Consider the following 17,725-nt stretch of genomic DNA (forward strand, 5'->3'; position numbering starts at 1 on the left):
AGGAGGCAAAGCTGGGCTCTGGGGACCAGCCCGGCTGGCAGAAGCACCCCAAGGTGTTTTTGCAAGGAGTTACAGCCCAGTGCTCACTCACAGAGCATTGCACTTGGAGATTCACTGTGGCACAGTGATGGGGAACCACAGATCTGAGTCAAAGCCAAGAGGTGGGCACAGCCCTGGGGTGCAATGGTTGAACCATTAAAGTCAAAAAAAAACCTCCGAGACCATCGAGCCCGGTCACCAACCCATCCCCACCACGTGCACTCGTAGAACAATACAACCACAACATCTTTTAGACTGACAAGACTTCTAATATCACCAAGTCCAAGCATCATCCATCCCCACCAAGCTGCTAAACCACGTCCCCACACAGAACCACAGAACTGCGAAGGTTGGAAAAGACTCCGAGATCCCCAAGTCCAAGCGCAGCGCATCCCCACCGTGCCCAGAATCATCCAGGATGGAAGAGGCGGTTGGATTTGGTGATCTTGGAGGCCTTTTCCAACCTGAATGATTCTGTGGTAGGGACAGGTTGGGGTTGGACTTGGGGATCTTGGAGGTGCACCCATCCCACCACGCTCATTCATTGAGGCGTTAAGGTTGGAAAAGGCTTCCGAGATCTCCAAGTCCAGCCCCAACCCGTCCAACTGTGCCCACGTGTAGAATCATTCAGGCTGGAGAAGACCTCCAACATCTCCAAGTCCAACCCCAACCCACCCCCCCATGCCTCCCAGTGCCACATCTCCACGGTTCTGGAACACCTCCAGGGATGGTGATTTCCCCACCTCCCTGGGCAGCCTGTTCCCAAATCCTGCCTCACTTGGGCTCGCCATAGGGACAGCACCGGCTCTGGTCCCCGCGTAGCTTTGCAAGCCCAGGGTTGGCATTGCCCAGCACAGGGACGGCCACCGCAGCGTCTGCGCTGCATTCAAAACCACCCCCCCAAAGGAAAGTCCCCGCTGCAGCCCATTTACATGAGCAGGAAAGGCAGCGCCGTGCGCAGAGCAGCACTTCGCCATTTTCGGGTGCGGAGGTCGGAGCAACGCCGTGCAAAGGCTGAGACCTGGATGCTGTCCTGCCGCCCGCAGCGAGAAGATGGGGGATTTCTGCAGGAGGCTGTGGGTGCTCCAGGCCAACCTCTGGCTGCTGGCTGTGGCTGCAGGTAGGCAGCAGCGTGGGCTCCGTGCTGCAGAGGCTCGTAGCGGTGAGGAAGCGCACGCAGCGCCACGCGTCCCTACGCTTCGTGCACCACGGGATTCCATCCAGCCAACCACATCCAAATGGATCTGCTTTAAAGTTTGTGGTCATGCGAGAAGGCAGACCATGGGTGCGGGTGGTGGCGATGGGAGCTGGTGGGCAGCTGGAAGCAGCGGAGCCTTCGTGGCCAAGGGGCAGAAAAAAGGATTCTTTTTCACCATTTACGACCCTCAGAGATCAGAGTACAGGAAGAAATCAGGCCAACGCAGTGCTGAAGCCGCAGCCAAGCCACCTCCCTTTGCTCCATGAGCTTGAGCAGCAAGGAGAGGGGGAGAAACGGGAGCAAAAAGGTTTTTGGGGGTGGAACTGTTTGGGCAGAATCAGCGTTCCAAGCCGGGAGGTGGCTCCTGTCCCCTTCCTCCCCCTCTTGCTCAGAGCAGGGAACCCCCAAACCCAGCAGCAGCTCCCACCCCATCTTCAGACCGGGGGTCCTTTCTTGGGGGTCTTTCCCCCAAAGGGCTTCTGCTGGGTGCCCACTCGAGCCCTGCAGGGTTTTGGTCACCAGGTTTCACTACAGCTCTTGGGGTGGCGTTGAGGGACTCGCTGCAACAGGGACTTTGGCTTCGGAGGCTCTGTGTGTTGCACAGCGAGGAGTCAGTGGGGTTTGGCAGAGAGCAGATGGAGGTGGGCACTGAAGCGACGCAGTAAACAGAGCTGTGCTTCCTGCCCAGCTGCAGCAAGGGGAACCGGGGTGCCTGCAGTGCTGGGGGTCCCCAGCTTGAGTAGCAAAGGCAGGTTTGGGTGGGATCTCATCCAGAAAGCTGCCTACCCAGAGGAAATTCGGGAGACGGGATGGGCGTAGAAGGGTTTGTATCCATAGGTCCTGGTTGATGCTCCAAAGCACGCTGTCCCATGTGGGGTGGGCATGCACAGCACTTGTCATCCCACCTGGGCTCGTCATACGTGGGTTTGTTCTGCACAGATTTGTCCTACAAGTCTTTGTACTGTGTTGGCTTCTCCACGTGGGTTTGTCCTGTATGGGTTTGTCCCACAAGGGCTTGTTTGTCCTACCTGGGTTTGTCCTACAAGGGCTCATCCTACATGGGGTTGTCCTATATGGGTTTGTCCTTCGTGGGTTTGTCTTACATGGTTTTGCCCTCCACAGGCTTGTACAAAGTGTGTTTGTCCCACATGAGTTTGTCCTGCATGGGTTTGTCTACATAGGGTTGTCCTACATGGGTTTGTCGTACACAGTCCTACATGTCCTACATGTTCTTGTCTATGTGGGCTTGTCATACATGGGTTTGTCCTACACAGGGTTGTCCACACAGGTTTGTCCTACGCAGGTTTGTCCTACATGGGTTTGTCCTACACAGGTTTGTCCTACATGGGTTTGTCCTACACGGGTTTGTCCTACACAGGGTTGTCCACACAGGTTTGTCCTACACAGGTTTGTCCTACACAGGTTTGTCCTACACGGGTTTGTCCTACACAGGTTTGTCCTACACGGGTTTGTCCTACACAGGTTTGTCCTACACAGGTTTGTCCTACACGGGCCCTTGTCCACTCTCTCAGGCCCCTTCTCCTATCCTACAGGTGGGATCCCAACAGACGGGAACAGCACCAGTAACAGCACAGGTAACACCTCCAACCTGTCGGGCTCTTCCCCACGTCCCCACGGTGCCTCCCATCCGTGGGGCTGCCCGTCCCCAGCAGAGCTGGAGGTGCCCCAAAGCCCTTCTCCAGGCTGTGCCCTCCTCCGTGGCACATCCCCAACCCCACACGGGCACACAGCCGGATCCGCTTTGCCTCTCTGATAACGGGGCTGTCATTTGGGAGCACACCTCCGACGAGGTGCGGGAAGAGAGGGGTGGGAGCACCAAGAACCCATTCCATTCAAGCCGCTCCCATAGAAAACCATGAGTCTGCACTCAAAGCCTGCCGGCTTGCCGTGCCCACCCGTGTCCCCCATAGGCAGCGGGTGCTTCGGGCTGTGGCAGCACCCCCGCTACATGGCTGCCAAGAAGAACACGCCTGTCCACTTCATCTGCTACACCCGTCAGCCCCACGCCATGCAGTGGTACAAAGCGCCGGCGGATGGAGAGGAGTTCCAAGCGCTGGATCAGAGCTCCGATCGCTTCAGCATCAAGAGTACAAACGATTACATCAACTTCACCATCTTCAGGATCAGCTACGAGGACAACGGCATCTACGTGTGCGACAGCAAGAACCTGACGGAGGAGAAGAGGCAGCCCTACTTGTGTGGGACGGAGCTCAGAGTCATGAGTGAGTGGCAGCCCATCGCTTCCATCACTTCCCTTGCTTCTCCATTTTTTTTCACCTTTTTCCCAACTCTGTAAACCTTACATCACGCTCCTGTGCACCCAGTTCTCCCTGTGTTGGATGCACAAAATGTGCCATCCTGTCTGGGATGGCCATCATGGGTTTGTCCACACGGGTTTGCCCACATGGGCTTCAGATCAGCAGTGGGTGCTGCATCACACAGCAGGTGGCTCTTTGCATGCAGTCTGCCCATCTCACAGACACATCCCAGACATTTCCTCGCACAAACCACACTCTCCCTGCTCCTGCTCTTGCTCAGGACGTCCCATAGTGGAGCTGGCCCCCGATGCCAGCCCCTGCAGGTTGCAGTGCTCTGGTCTCTCCCAGGGGACATCGTCCCATTCCCCTCCTCTCTGTGTCCCCAGCCATTGGGAGCGCGGCACAGAGAGGGGACTCGGGGTTTTCCCTGTGCTGCTGCTCCCAGGTCGCAGCAACATCCAGCAGATCCAGAACAGGAACACGCTGAAGGACACCATCATCATCATCCAGACCATCCTGCTGGTCATCTTCATCAGCGTCCCCATGCTCCTCTTCCTAGAAAAGGTGAGCGACAGCATCCCCAGTAGTGGGGCCGTCCCTGGTTTTGGCACTGCCATTCTCCCAGTGGTGCCCCACGGCCTGGGCAAGGCAGCAAGTGCAAGACTGTGTTTGGGGCCATTGAATGGGAGCATTTCATGGGGAGTGGGACTGCCTGTGGGGGCTGTGGGACCTGGCCTTGGGGCAGGGGATGGAGGACCCCACAGCACGCTGTGCTGCTGACACTCAGCCCGTGACTTTCTTCTCCATAGGGTGACGGAAAGGAAAGCCCTGAGGAAGACCACACCTATGAGGTAATGCTGCATGAATGATCAAAACACCTCTACAAAATCAGCCTGACCCTTGGACTAGCCAGCTGTGCTCTCATGGGTGTCTGCCACCAGCCTTTTAGGGCATACGGGGCACGTTCATCCCCAGTGCTTGATGCACGTTGGCCATAAAGAGCTGTGGATACGAGCCAAGCCAAGCTCTATGCACGTTCACCCACCTATCACCATCTCCTCCCATCCCAGAAGCTGCTTTCTTCCCTGGGGAAACACTCCAGGGATGGATCCCCGCTGGGGGTTCCTCGTATCCCAACCTCTTCCTTCTTGGCAGGGCCTGGAGGTGGAGCAGATTGCCACCTACGAGGACATCACTCCTTTCCGGGACATGAAGGCCAAATGGACGGTCGGGGAGCACCCAGGAGAGGAGTGAGGGGTGCTGCCCCCACCACCAGGATGGCATCAGCAGCACCTCCCCATGGCAGCACCACACTGGTGCCACCACGGACCTGCAAGGACTTGGTGCCACCACCTCCAGCTGCCTTGTACACAGCTCAGGTCCTGCTGCCTCTCAGCTCTTGCTTGGTCGCATCCAAGCTGCGCAAGCGAGACTGTCCTGCCCTGGCTGCTGCCCATCCTGCCCCACTGCTCAACCCCAAAACCCTACATAGATATTAGGAACCAACCTCAGAGCCCAGCAGCCCCAAATGCCAGGCAGCCCCACACCACGGTGCTGAGCTGTGGCACGGTTACTGCCACCAAGGTGCTACGCTGGTGACCCCATGGACAGACACAATTCCCCCCCACGCTGCAAGGACCTGAGACCCCCCACAGCCCTGTGCTCCTGGTAGGGGAGCCATGCGAGCAGCACCGTGGGGCTGGCAGATCTGGGGCCACCGCGTTCTCTCTCAAGCCACAGACGCGTCCAGTTGGCCAAGCTGGAAGTTGACGAAGCTGGTTGTTGTCTGAGATGGAGGATCCTCCACAAGTGCCTTGTTTTATCCCATAGACTTGAGGGAAGACCAGGGAGACAACGGGCACACGGAGGGCTTCTCCTCCCCAGGAGGAGCTGTGATGGGAAGGATGTAAATAGCGGGACGCAAACGTCCAACTGCTCTTTCAAGTCCTAATAAAGGTGCAGGGTGAATTCCCACCTTGCACGCCTGCAGGCATCCGAGCTGCGTTGTACCGTGCCCAGCCCTGGCGCTGGGGGTGTTGGGGTGGCAATGGGCTGAAGGTCCCTCGTGGGGCGGCAGCTCACTGCGCCTCGGCCTGAGGAGAAGCAGAGGGGACTGCGCTGCTTCCTGAAACAGCCTGCAGAGCCTGAGGGCAAACCGTGAGGAAACAGGGCTGCTCAGCAGGGAGAAACGAGCCCCGGTTCCCAAGCTGTGCAGGATTTCAGGGCTCAGCCCTCGGCGCCATTTCCAGCAATGAAATGGAAGAGGAAGGAGAGCGTTTCAGCCTTCCCAGCGCCCAACTGCTTTCTCTGCCCTGTAAACAAGTCACCCAACGAGCAGAGCCACGCAGACACGCAGGGCCTGCAGCTGCACCTGCAGAGGAAACCACTGGTGACAAAAGCAGTTTCGGTGACCCCAGTTCCGCTCTGCTGCCCGGCTGCTTTTAGCACGGGGCCTCAGCTTCCTTTGAAATGTCAGAAGCAAATAAATATTTCTGCATTGCTGCGTTATTTTAAACGCTTAGATTAGCTTCTAGGAAGCAGAGAGAGGGGTTTTGTTGTAGTTTTATACTGAAATAGGTCTGCATTTAAAGCGCAGTCGGTGTAAATAAGTGTGGGCCAGGATGTAGAGCCCAGGCTCTGTGATATGGCCTGATTCGTATCCAGCACTGGGGGGGGGCTGGGCGCACACACCTGCAGGGAACATTGCCTCCTCTGCCAAACATTGCTGGGGTGAGAGCAGCAAAGCAGGAGGATGTGGGACCACCGGGGAAGGAAAGGGAGGGGGAAAGGGGAAGAGGGAAAGAGAAAAGAGAAGGGAAGGAAAAGGGAAGGGAAGGAAACGGGAAGGGAAGGAAAAGGGAAGGGAAGGGAAGGAAAAGGGAAGGGAAGGAAACGGGAAGGGAAGGGAAGGGAAGGGAAGGGAAGGAAAAGAGAAGGGAAGGGAAGGGAAGGGAAGGGAAGGGAAGGGAAGGGAAGGGAAGGGAAGGGAAGGGAAGGGAAGGGAAGGGAAGGGAAGGGAAGGGAAGGGAAGGGAAGGGAAGGGAAGGGAAGGGAAGGGAAGGGAAGGGAAGGGAAGGGAAGGGAAGGGAAGGAAGGGAAGGGAAGGGAAGGGAAGGGAAGGGAAGGGAAGGGAAGGAAAAGGGAAGGGAAGGAAACGGGAAGGGAAGGAAAAGGGAAGGGAAGGAAACGGGAAGGGAAGGAAAAGGGAAGGAAGAAGATTCCTTATTTCAAATAAGAACAGGATTTTGGAGGACACTGAGCGTCACGCTGCTTTCTGACACGACCCTTTGTTGCACACGTGGGCACGTGAAAGGCAGCAGAATGCCAAGCTGATATCTGAGAGCTGCTTATGCAACTGTCACTGTGGCAGCGGCATGCAATCTCAGTGACACACCGCCTTTTGCCCCACTGAATGCAAGTAGGGGGGGAAACGGCCCTCCAGGGCAGTGCACAGTGTGGGACGTGGCACCTCCTGGCTGCAAGATGGAAAGGGTTGGCTTTTCATGCTGTGCTTTTACTCACAGGGCTGCAGGGGCAGCAGGGCAGCGGGGCTCGGTGCCGCTGCTGTGGCTTCACTGCTAAGAGCAGCAGAGCCGGGGTGCCTGCTGCTCTGCTCACCTCTGACAAACATGGGCATATTTAAACAGCCCGGAGCAGAAAAACACCCCCAGATGTTGCTGGCTATTGGGTGACCGGATACCTGATAGCTGCAGGACCCACTGTTCCCTCTCCTCGAGGGACTGACATTTACGCGGGGCTTCTCGGAACAGCTCGTTTATTAACGAGCTCTCACACCCTGCGCTGCGGTGATGATGCTGCTCTTGGAAATCAGAGCCCAACCAGGGGCAGGTTGGACCCCCAGCCAGGGGGGCAAAGTGCTGTCGGTGCCCTATGGGGAGTGAAAGCCCTCCTGCAGTCGTCCACCCCAGGTTCCGCCTCGTGCGGCTCAGGGAAAGGCGCGCTGGGGCTTCTGCTCTTCCCCTTCTTCTCTTCCTCCTCTCCACACCGCTCCTCTGCTTAATCACAGAATCACAGCATCACAGAATGGTAGGGGTTGGAAGGGACCTCCAGAGCTCATTGAGTCCAACCCCCTGCCAAAGCAGTTCCTACAGCAGGTCGCACAGGTCGGCATCCAGGCAGGTCTGGAACATCTCCAGAGAAGGAGACTCCACCACCTCCCTGGCAGCCTGTTCCAGTGCTCCGTCACCTCACTGTACAGAAGTTCTTGTGCACATTGCTGCACAACTTCCTATGCTGCAGTTTCCGGCCGTTTCCCCTTGTCCTGTCTCCACTCCCCACTGAAAACAGTCCGGCCTCACCATTCTGCCCCCCACACCTCAGATACTGATAGACCTGGATCAGGTCCCCTCTCAGTCTCCTTTTCTCAAGGCTGAACAGACCCAGTTCACTCAGCCTTTCCCCATAGCAGAGATGCTCCAGGCCCCTCACCATCTTTGCAGCCCTCCGCTGGACTCTTTCCAAGAGATCCCTGTCTGTTTTGTACTGGGGAGCCCAGAACTGGACGCAGTGCTCCAGATGAGGCCTTACCAGGGCAGAGCAGAGGGGGAGGATCACCTCGACCTGCTGGCCACGCTCTTTTTAAAGCACCCCAGGATGCCATTGGTCTTTTTGGCCACAAGGGCACACTGCTGGCTCATGGCCGACCTGTCGTCCACCAGGACACCCAGGTGCAGAGCCGGCTCTCATTCCTACCGGGCAGAAGCAGAAAGCAGCTGACTGCTGGTTTTTTCTCACAAAGAAAGCACGAGGCTGTGGGATCACTGCCATCGCCTGACCCCAAAGCTTTGTCCAAAGGAGGAGCTGAGAGACGTCCCAGAGCTCTGCCACTGGCTTCTGCATGGGCAGGTGGATCCAAGCGAGCACTGCCTGTGAGGCTCTTCTAACAACACCCATCCTAACCCCACTGCATGGGGAACCATCCCACCTGCTCTAAGCCAGAAGTCCCCTGCGCTGCCCTGCCGGCCCCGTGAACTGCGGGGCAGAAAAACCGGGCAGGAAAACCAGCTGGATTTTCTACCTGTGCGGGAAATCCCCCCGTGTAAGCACAGAACAGATTTGGGATGGGTTTTCCAATGGTGGTACAACCTCTGGTTGCAATAAACAGCAGAATATGAAGAAAAAGTTCAGCACTAATTTTATCCCCAGGCAAACATCCTCCCCAACCTTTGCATCTCCGTATAAATGACTAGAATGAGGTGGCACCATGGCGAGCACATCTGCATTTATGCAAGGAGGGGATATGGAGAGGTGGCAGCGATGGCGAACGCCCCATCCATTTTAAACAGAGCCCCCTATATAAGGGGTGTCTGACCTGGCATCATCACCTGGATGAAAGGAGGAAACGCTCAGCAGCTCCCGAGCAGCTCTCCTGGCAGGAATGGCTCCAGGTACTTTGCTTTACCTCAGCTTGAACAGACGTGCCATCAAAGCGCTTCGGGTGGTGGGACGCGATGGTGGGGCGGCGCTGGGGGGCTCCGAATTAAAACGTGGCAGCTTACAGATCAGTGACAAAGGACATCTTTCCCTACAGCGTGACTTCATACCACGAACAGTCAGGTAACCCTGAGCCCAACCTTGGCAAGGGGCAGGAATGAGCTGCAGAATACAGAGAACGAGGCAAAGCAGAGCTGTAACAGTTATCGCTATCACATGTGCTGCCAGGGATACGAAAACTGAATTCCAAGGCTCTGAACAGAGATCAGGGTGATGTCTAATCGTAGACCCTCAGAATGGCCTGGGTTGAAAGGCACTTCAAAGAGAACAATTCAATCCCGCTCTTGTCCAAGTCCTGCAGGCTCCAGAGCATTCCTCCACTCCAGTTCACCTCCACTGAGATGAACCTGTGAAAGTGGGCACTGGTGTGAGCTGATGTGAAGGGTTAATAACCTTCAGGCTTGGCAGTGACCTCCAGATCATAGCTGGGTCCCAGGGAGCCACAGCGCAGGCAATGCAACCACCTCTCGTCCCTTGGAGGCAGTGCAGTGGCAGCAGCACGGTGCAGAGGCTCAGCTGAGCCGTTCCCACTCCTCACCCACTGCTCTCAGTCCTGTTTGCTCAGGCACCAAAGGGCGCCCCGTGCTCTGCTCGGGAAGGTGAAACCTACCGAAAAACATGAGGGGAAAGCAAAGGGATGAACTCCAGTTTCCATGGAGCAACAATGATTCCTGAGCATCAGGGGCGCACCCAGTGAGAGGGGATGGGGTTTTGTGGGGGGCTGCACTCACAGGTGGGCGCAACGCTGATCCCCAGGTGCCACCAAAGGACAGGTAACCCCTCTCCTGCAACCCCTCTCCTCTCTGCTCTGCTGCAGGCTCGTGGTTTTCTCCTCTCCTCGTTGCTGTGGTCACGCTGGGACTGCAGCAGGGCGCTGCTGCCACCTTCCCTGCCATGCCCCTCTCCAACCTGTTTGCCAACGCTGTGCTGAGGGCTCAGCACCTCCACCTCCTGGCTGCTGAGACGTACAAAGAGTTCGTAAGTGTTGGCCGTCTTGTTAGCTTGATGCTGCCAGGAGCGCGCCGTGGCTTCCCACCCTGCCTACATTCCTGCAAGCAAAGACCTCTCAGCTGTGTCTCCTGAGGAGGAGGAAGGGTCTGCATGGGGCAGGACAGCTGACGACTGACCAGCCCGCCCTCCCCACGGCTCTCTGCCTCCTCCTGCAAGGAGTCCCCTGCTCCTGTCCGTGTGTTCTGTGCTCACCTCAGCCCTCTGCCTCAGTGAGAGCAGATCCCAAAGTCCAGCAGTGCTGCGCTCCGCTTTCCCCCCTGCCAGTCCTGCACAGCACATCGTGAGCCACGTTTCCTTCCTGCAACCTGTCAGGAAAGAGAGAGGAAAGAGTCCGTGCTCTTCTCTCCTACACGCTCTGATGTCTCTGGGGTGTCTCCACAGGAACGCACCTACATTCCGGAGGACCAGAGGTACACCAACAAAAACTCCCAGGCCGCATTTTGTTACTCGGAAACCATCCCAGCTCCCACAGGGAAGGATGACGCCCAGCAGAAATCGGTGAGTCGTCTCCCCCCGGCGCTCACAGCGCTGCTCCACGGAACACAGGGTTCCCACGTGGCCCCTCTCCCGGGATTCTTCCTCTTCACACCCTGCCTGCAGAAAGACACGGGTCGGGCAGGAAATCCTATTCCCACCCTAAATAAAGCCTTCAGAAAAGGGACTCGGGTCTGAGTGGTGGCGCTCAGCTCCTCCGGGCTGCTTCAGGGAGAGCAGGGCAGCACTGCAGGAACACCTCACTGCACAGCTCTGAAATCCTTTGGTAATTTCAGGACATGGAGCTGCTTCGGTTTTCACTGGTTCTCATCCAGTCCTGGCTGACCCCCGTGCAATACCTAAGCAAGGTGTTCACAAACAATTTGGTTTTCGGCACCTCAGACAGAGTGTTTGAGAAACTAAAGGACCTGGAAGAAGGGATCCAAGCCCTGATGAGGGTAAGTCTGCGTCCCGATGGGGGCCTGCGCTCGGATATTTCTCTCTTCCCTGACATTTAGGTGAACGCAGCGCCCAGACTCACAGGGGCTGTTCTTAACGCATTGGCACGGCTGCCCAAGGGGCTGGGGGGGGTTCACCAGCCCTGGAGGTGGGGATGTGACACTGAGGGACGTGGTTATGGGACGGGGGCGGTGGGTTGGGGCTGGGCTTTGGGTCTTCCCAACATTAACAGCTCCATGATGAAGTTTCGCTTTGTTATTTTGAATGATGTTGCTTCTTGTCAGAATCCTTTCTTGGATGTGCTCAGCATCACCACAGCTAGAGACCCACACCTGTGCCACCTGAGCACGGACAATTGTTTATATCTTATAGACCCTAAATAACTAGAAAAGCCAGGCCTGGGAGCAAACAGACCCTGTGTCCTGACATTTGTGTGCAGAAAAGTTGTGGTGCCCCTTCCCTGGAGGTCTCAAGGCCACGGATGGGGCCCTGGGCAGCCTGAGTTGGTGGGGGGCACCCAGCCCATGGCAGGGGGTGGGACTGGGGGCGCTTTGAGGTCCCTTCCCACCCAACCGTGCTGTGATTCCATGCTTCTGTGATCTTTGAGGTCCCTTCCAACCCAATTATGCTGTGATCCAATGCTACTACGAACTTCAAGGTCCCTTCCAACCCAACCAGGCTGTGATTCCACAGTCCTGCAGTGTTTGAGGTCCCTTCCAACCCAACCACGCCGTGATCCCATCACACTCCAGCTGCAGCTCCACATGCAGCACCGCTTCCAGATTTTGCCGTCCATCGATACGAGTGCAGCTCCTGAGCACCCAGAGCACCCAGAACCGTTCACTCACCCCAAACAGTCCCGAGCCCCGCGGGGTGAGCAGGGGCTGCAGCTCACAGCTCCATGACGCCCAGGGCTGGGTCAGAGCTTTGTTCACCATTAAAGCAGGAGCAAAGACAGCCTCACTTTGCCAGCAGCCCCTGGCTCAGCCGCAGCCCTCTCATCCCGCAGGAGTTGGAGGACCGCAGCCCGCGGGGCCCGCAGCTCCTCAGACCCACCTACGACAGGTTCGACATCCACCTGCGCAGCGAGGACGCCCTGCTGAAGAACTACGGGCTGCTGTCCTGCTTCAAGAAGGACCTGCACAAAGTGGAGACCTACCTGAAGGTGATGAAGTGCCGGCGCTTTGGGGAGAGCAACTGCAACATCTGAGGCTCTCCGCGCCCGCGACGCGGCTGACGGCCCCATTCTCCCCCCTCCCCTCCACCCCAACACCAAAAACACGAGGAATAAAATCCCGCAACGCTGAGCTTTGTTTGGTGGCTGCTGGCTGGGGACGTAGGGAGGGTTTGGGGCGGGCTGAGGGCTGGTAAAGGGGAGGGAGGAAGGAGGAGCGGGCATGGCGGAGGTGCTGGAGTTCCGGGTGCCTGCGGGCAGCGCACAGACATTGCTGGTGTGGGGGCTGGAGCCACGGCCGGGCCTGGAGGTGGGGATGGGGCTGAGGCCTGGGGGTGGGGACTGGGACTCAGGGCTGGGGCTGGGTTTGAGATTGGGGTTGGGGCCTGGGGGTGAGGTGGAAATTGGGATTGGGATCGAATGCTGGGGTTGTCAGGACCTGCAGTCGGGGCCTGGGCCTGGGGTTGAGGCCTGGGGCTGGGGGGGGGGGCTTGGGGCTGAGGATGGGATTGGGGGGGTTGGGGATGGAGTTGGGGGGTGGGGAGCTGGGGCTGAGTTGGGGGTGCGGAGGGCGAGGCCTGGGCCTGGAGCAGGGATTGGGACTGGGCCTGAGGATGGGGCTGAGGCCTGGGCTGGGTTTGAGATTGGGGTTGGGGCCTGGGGGTGGGGAATTGGGATCGAAGCCTGGGGTTGTCAGGACCTGGAGATGGGGTCAGGGCCTGGGCCTGGGGTCTGAGGATGGGGCCAGGGCCTGGGGTTGGGGAAGGGGCTGGGGATGGGGTCAGGGCGTGAAATTGGGGATGGGGATGGGGCCTGAGACTGGGGACTGGGCCTGGAGATGAGATTGGGGTTGGGATTGGGGCAGGGACGGGGATGGGGATCAGGAGCTGAGGATGGGATCGGGGGCCTGGGGAAAGGCCTGGGATGGGGGCTACAGCTGTGTTTGGGGAGCAGGGCCCCTCTTGGGGCTGAGGAATGGAGCCCAGACCCCTGGCCCTGAAGGGTGATGCTGGGGGATATAACAGCTCAGTTCCCCCGTTGCACTGACCAATTCTCCCACTACGTTCCCTTCATGCTAATGTAATTTTTACCCTCACCCCCACCTCTCATTGCCTTGTATTGTTTGGATCATATTTTAACTGCCTTGAGGCATTCTGGGCAATCCTGAGGGAGGGGAGGGAGATTTGTGCCCCTCTGGTCTGCAAAGCAGAGCTGCTGAGAGAGCAGCAAAGTGTCAGAGAGCTGCAATGAAGCTGCTAAAGTGTGTAACAGAGCTTCAGCAAAGCCCTCAGAAAGCAAGAGGGCAGAGGGAAGGAGCTGGTCAGCCTCTGGGCACCCATGGATGTTCTATAAGATGCACTTTTTTCTCTTGGTTCGTTTGTTGTTTGTGTTTTTGTGTTGGTTTGTTGTTCTGTTTGCTTGTTTGTTTGTTTCCAAAGCATGCCCTGCTTTCAGTGTTTTCAAAATTTGGGTTGCTCTACTCGGTGCGAGCACACAGCAATGCTGCTGTGGCAGGGCCTGGCTGCTATGCCATCATCAAGTTCTACTCAGCTGCAGATGCCAGCAGAGCCCAGCAGGCGTGCAACGGGCAAAAGCTGTTTCAGAACTCTCCAATGAAGGTAAGGAGGACGGCCAAGCTGTGCCATCCCTCAGCACCGGGACCTTGAGCAGCAGGGCAGAAGCTCTGGGTGGATCTGTTGATCTGGGAGATGCTCTCTGTGCTAACTTGCTCGCTTCTTCCCTGAGCAGGTTTGTGTTTGCACCAAGCAGAAGGGATTTCAGCAGCAAGTCCTTGCTCTCAACAGCAACAAGTGCCAGGAATTGGCCAACCACTACCTGGGCTTTAACGGCTGGTCCAGCCGTATCATCACGGTAAGGGGCCCTTTATGGTCTTAGAATCTTTGAGGTTGGAATCTTTGAGCTCATCAGCCCATCACCAGCATGCCCACTCAATGAACCATTAAGGTTGGAAAAGACCACTGGGATCCTAAAGCCCAGCCCTCAGCTCATCGCCGCCGTGCCACATCCCTGTCACTCTGCCATCTGCCTTCCCCTCGTTCTCCCATGTTCCCCTCATTTATCCCATAAAAAAAGCAGTTGGTGGAGTGAACAGAATTGTCCTCCAGTCAGCAAATAACAAGGACAGCCCCAGGAACTGGGGCTTGGGGTTATTTTGAAAGCTTGAGGGGAGAAGATTGCTGTGGGCAAAGGCACTGGCTGGGCTTCTGCTTGTGCACGTGGGGGCAGCGGGTTTTCATGCAGTGAATAAAGCCGTGCCAGAGCTTGTTGTTGTGTGCTGAGTTCCTGAGGTGACTGAGACTATGAAACATTTCTAAAATAGGGTCAAAACAGTCAGCATCCCCACCTCGCCTCCCCCCCACGCTGCCACGCTGTGCAGAAAAGCTCTGTGCCACGCTGTGGCCGCTCAGTCACAACACCTCCTTCCTCTTGAATCTCAAATAATGACTTGCGGCCTTCCCACAGCTGCAGAACCTGTCTGGCTTTGATGATGAGAACGAGGAAGTGGGGAAGAAGCGATGTGTGAGATACCTGTGTGCTGTGGAAGTAACGCTGCCCAACCATGGGGTACGGAGCCGGGGAGTTGGGCTGGGTGAGGCAGACGTTGGCAATGGTGAAGGTTCGTTTTGGCCACTTGATTTTGTTCCCCAGTGCCGTGCAGCTGATGTGCTTCATCTGCAGGCTGTCTTCATTAACCTGCTGTTTCACCAGCGCAGATCCTCTGCAGTTTGTTGCAGCTGCAGGAAGAGTTCAGAAGCTCGCAGTCGGCAAAGCTTTGTCCAGCGCCTTTCAGAAGATTCTCCTTGTGGTTTTAGGTAAGACCTGGCCTGGGGCTGCGCAAGGACTCAGCAGTTCCTGCCCTTCTGTTGTCCTCAGTGTCTCTGGGGCTACGATTGGAGATTTCAGTTGACGAACGGCTCTGTGCCTACCCAGGAGCTGCTGGATGTGTTTTCCCTGGGTTTCACATCCGGTGTTTTCCGAGCCTTCAGCTGGCGCTGAATTATGTGATAACTGAGTGCTTTGGCCCTCAATCATTCAGCTTCAGGAGAGACCTTCGTGTGCCAAGGCCAGGGCCGCCATCCTCATTCCCAAAGGAAGGACTTCCGCACTGAGCGCCGCCTCGTGCTGTGGTGCCGATGCAGCATCTGAGCAGGAGCTTTGTTAAATCCAGCAGGACTTCGTTAACCTGCCAGCTTCCTGCCCGGGATTCTTTAAGGCATTCCTTAGAAGGGTGGGTCTCTGGATACAGATGTTTTGCAGTGCTTTGTGCCTCCTGGTCCATCACACACACAGCCCGGTAATTAACGTGTTCCATATCCTCATTTTCAGTTTCCACTCCGTTCGGTCAGAACCTTTTGGTTTTCTGCAGAGAAGCAGCAGCATTACCCAATGCAGTAACCACCCCTGCTCTTGTCCCCTGCACCTTGTAATTAACGTGACAAACCCTTCAGCTGCGTCCTTCCTCCACTCTAGAATCACAGCAGTAATGAAGTAGAGCTGCCCCACGCGGAGCTGAAGGTAGGCTTGGCACACAGCAACCAGCTCTCTGCCTGTGTTCCATTCCAGACAGTGGTAAAGTGGCTGTGGAGTACAACCAGGCTGCAGAGGAGCCCGCAGACTTCCTAACAGAGGAGGAGCTGGAGGGGCTTGTTCAGGTAACAGCACAGCGTCTGTGACAGTGGAAATCCCAGTCAAGTTACAGTAGGTTGAACCCAGTGATTTTTTAATAAGAGCTTCAATAAAACTCCCCATCCAGAAATGCACTTCATGGCCTTATGCCACCCCCAGGGAATGACTGCTAAAAGCTTGGGGGAAGCCCTGCAGGTAACTGTGAGAGCTGTCAGCACGCACGGAGCGTTGGTTGTCACCGCACACAGCGAGATGAATTCTGAACGCCAGCTTTTTCACACTGCCAGCCCTCAGCAGGTCCTCAGCTCTTTTGCTCTCACGTGATGCATCAGAGCAGTGTCCGATTCCTCCTGCAGTTTGCATGAAGGAAGTGGCTCCTGAACCTTGTGACACATTGCTCCGTTTGATGGCACTGAGTCACCTATTGTCCAGAGGAACAACCTTCCTTTCTCACCGAGTGTGACTAAAACAGGAGCTGTTTTTGTGTCTGAAACAGCCGACGTCCGCCCGATTTCTTTTATCTGTTGAGGAGATGAAATTGACGCTTGGATTTTTCTTCCCAGGTCAATGAATTGCCTTGGGGACCCTTGGACTTCGAAGAAGAAGTTTTGTCTGACCTGACGCTGGATGATGAGCTCCCCGTGTGGGAGCTGCCATCCAATTAGCGCAGCTCTGTCTTCAGATCACTGCCAAAAGTTTGGTTAGGGATGAAAGTCTAAAGCTGTGCAGTGACAACTACCTCATATCCAACCTTTTATTTTTCTCCAAATACAGAATACAGTGAAAGAAATGGGCAACGGACCTACAGTTACTAAAATTAAGCTACAAAAATGTATGATGTTTCTGGAGAGAAGGTGTTTTCCTGTCAGCCTATCCAGGTCAGCTATATATGGAAGCAAGCTTACCTACGTGGTGATTATTTAGACAGCATAACAGATGTGCACAGCACTCAGAAAAAAATAAAATGAACAAGCCAGAGCAGTTTGGGTTAGCTGTGATCAGCAGGAGAAAGACAGAGGCAGCGAGAGCTGTCGTACCAGCAGGAGTAGCTGTGTACTTACAAGTGATGCTCCTCGGGGTGAAATTCTCTTAGGGAGACAAACCGCAGCCCTGCGCTGATGTACCGAACAGCTGGGACATCGTTAGGATGTAAAACAAAGATCCTTTTTAACTTAGAACGTGGTTTTCATTAAATTTTTTTGTAACCCTGTGTGCTGTGTGATTCTTTGGGGCAGCGAATTCAGTGGGAATGTCCATCCACCTCCATAGATCTGCAGGGCTCGCGGGGGGGAGGGAATGCTCATTTCATAACAAAGCCCTGCTCGGATTTTTTGCCTCCTGCCCTCGGCACAGAAGAAAAATGGGAGAGCTCAAGGAAAAACTTGGGAGTCTGAAGCACTAAGGGTGAAAGAAAGGATCGTGGCACGTTTAAGGAAACACGGCTGCAAATCACCAAGCTTCCTCTTTCTTATTATTCAAGTTGGAAACTGCTGGGCTGGTGTGAAATTAAAGCCTACTGGCACATTTAATAATTGATCTTCCAAGCAGCAGCCCAATGGAATGGGCTGCAATGTCCCATCCCAGCACAAGCAGCCCATGGCTGTGGGGCTGCCTTCACCTCAAGGACACTACTCTGCCCTGGTAAGGCCTCATCTGGAGCACTGCGTCCAGTTCTGGGCTCCCCAGTACAAAACAGACAGGGATCTCTTGGAAAGAGTCCAGCGGAGGGCCACCAAGATGGTGAAGGGCCTGGAGCATCTCTGCTATGGGGAAAGGCTGAGTGAACTGGGGCTGTTCAGCCTTGGGAAGAGAAGGCTGAGAGGGGACCTGATCCAGGTCTATCAGTATCTGAGGTGTGGGGGGCAGAATGGCGAGGCCGGACTCTTCTCAGTGGTGAGTGGAGACAGGACAAGGGGAAACGGCTGGAAA

General features: G+C 56.1%; 3 protein-coding genes across 19 annotated transcripts; all 3 read left to right on the plus strand.

Annotated features, from left to right (window-relative positions):
* The first annotated feature begins 976 nt into the window (after nt 1–976).
* On the plus strand, nt 977–5,509 carry CD79B (CD79b molecule). Of its 10 annotated transcripts, none has more exons than XM_052699624.1 (8): nt 2,157–2,404; nt 2,526–2,585; nt 2,630–2,674; nt 2,735–2,832; nt 3,169–3,480; nt 3,962–4,080; nt 4,326–4,367; nt 4,672–5,509. In XM_052699624.1, exons 1-8 carry the CDS (start codon nt 2,232–2,234, stop codon nt 4,768–4,770), a joined length of 948 nt encoding a protein of 315 aa, XP_052555584.1. In that variant the 5' UTR covers nt 2,157–2,231; the 3' UTR covers nt 4,771–5,509. The 10 variants fall into 10 exon arrangements, with proteins under 10 accessions (XP_052555592.1, XP_052555584.1, XP_052555585.1 ...); XM_052699625.1 differs by having other exon boundaries at nt 2,158–2,404; nt 2,526–2,555; XM_052699628.1 differs by having other exon boundaries at nt 2,371–2,389; nt 2,541–2,585; nt 3,258–3,480.
* A 3,405-nt stretch (nt 5,510–8,914) lies between these two features.
* Nucleotides 8,915–12,281, plus strand: LOC128088762 (somatotropin). The gene is made up of 5 exons (XM_052699551.1): nt 8,915–8,924; nt 9,848–10,008; nt 10,423–10,539; nt 10,812–10,973; nt 11,984–12,281. The coding sequence occupies exons 1-5, from the start codon at nt 8,915–8,917 to the stop codon at nt 12,182–12,184; spliced, it is 651 nt and encodes a 216-aa protein (XP_052555511.1). The 3' UTR covers nt 12,185–12,281.
* A 61-nt stretch (nt 12,282–12,342) lies between these two features.
* On the plus strand, nt 12,343–17,006 carry RDM1 (RAD52 motif containing 1). 8 transcript variants are annotated; one of them, XM_052699646.1, is made up of 7 exons: nt 12,343–12,458; nt 13,588–13,767; nt 13,898–14,020; nt 14,633–14,786; nt 14,884–14,982; nt 15,734–15,822; nt 16,360–17,006. In XM_052699646.1, exons 1-7 carry the CDS (start codon nt 12,372–12,374, stop codon nt 16,459–16,461), a joined length of 834 nt encoding a protein of 277 aa, XP_052555606.1. In that variant the 5' UTR covers nt 12,343–12,371; the 3' UTR covers nt 16,462–17,006. The 8 variants fall into 8 exon arrangements, 7 of the variants coding, with proteins under 7 accessions (XP_052555606.1, XP_052555604.1, XP_052555605.1 ...); XR_008210395.1 differs by lacking the exons at nt 12,343–12,458; nt 15,734–15,822; nt 16,360–17,006 and adding exons at nt 15,101–15,398; nt 15,497–15,587 and having other exon boundaries at nt 13,019–13,767; XM_052699643.1 differs by lacking the exon at nt 12,343–12,458 and having other exon boundaries at nt 13,028–13,767.
* The last annotated feature ends 719 nt before the right edge of the window (nt 17,007–17,725 follow it).

This window comes from Tympanuchus pallidicinctus, unplaced genomic scaffold (assembly GCF_026119805.1).
Source record: "Tympanuchus pallidicinctus isolate F22 unplaced genomic scaffold, pur_lepc_1.0 scaffold37, whole genome shotgun sequence".
Classification (NCBI taxonomy): Eukaryota; Metazoa; Chordata; class Aves; order Galliformes; family Phasianidae; genus Tympanuchus; species Tympanuchus pallidicinctus.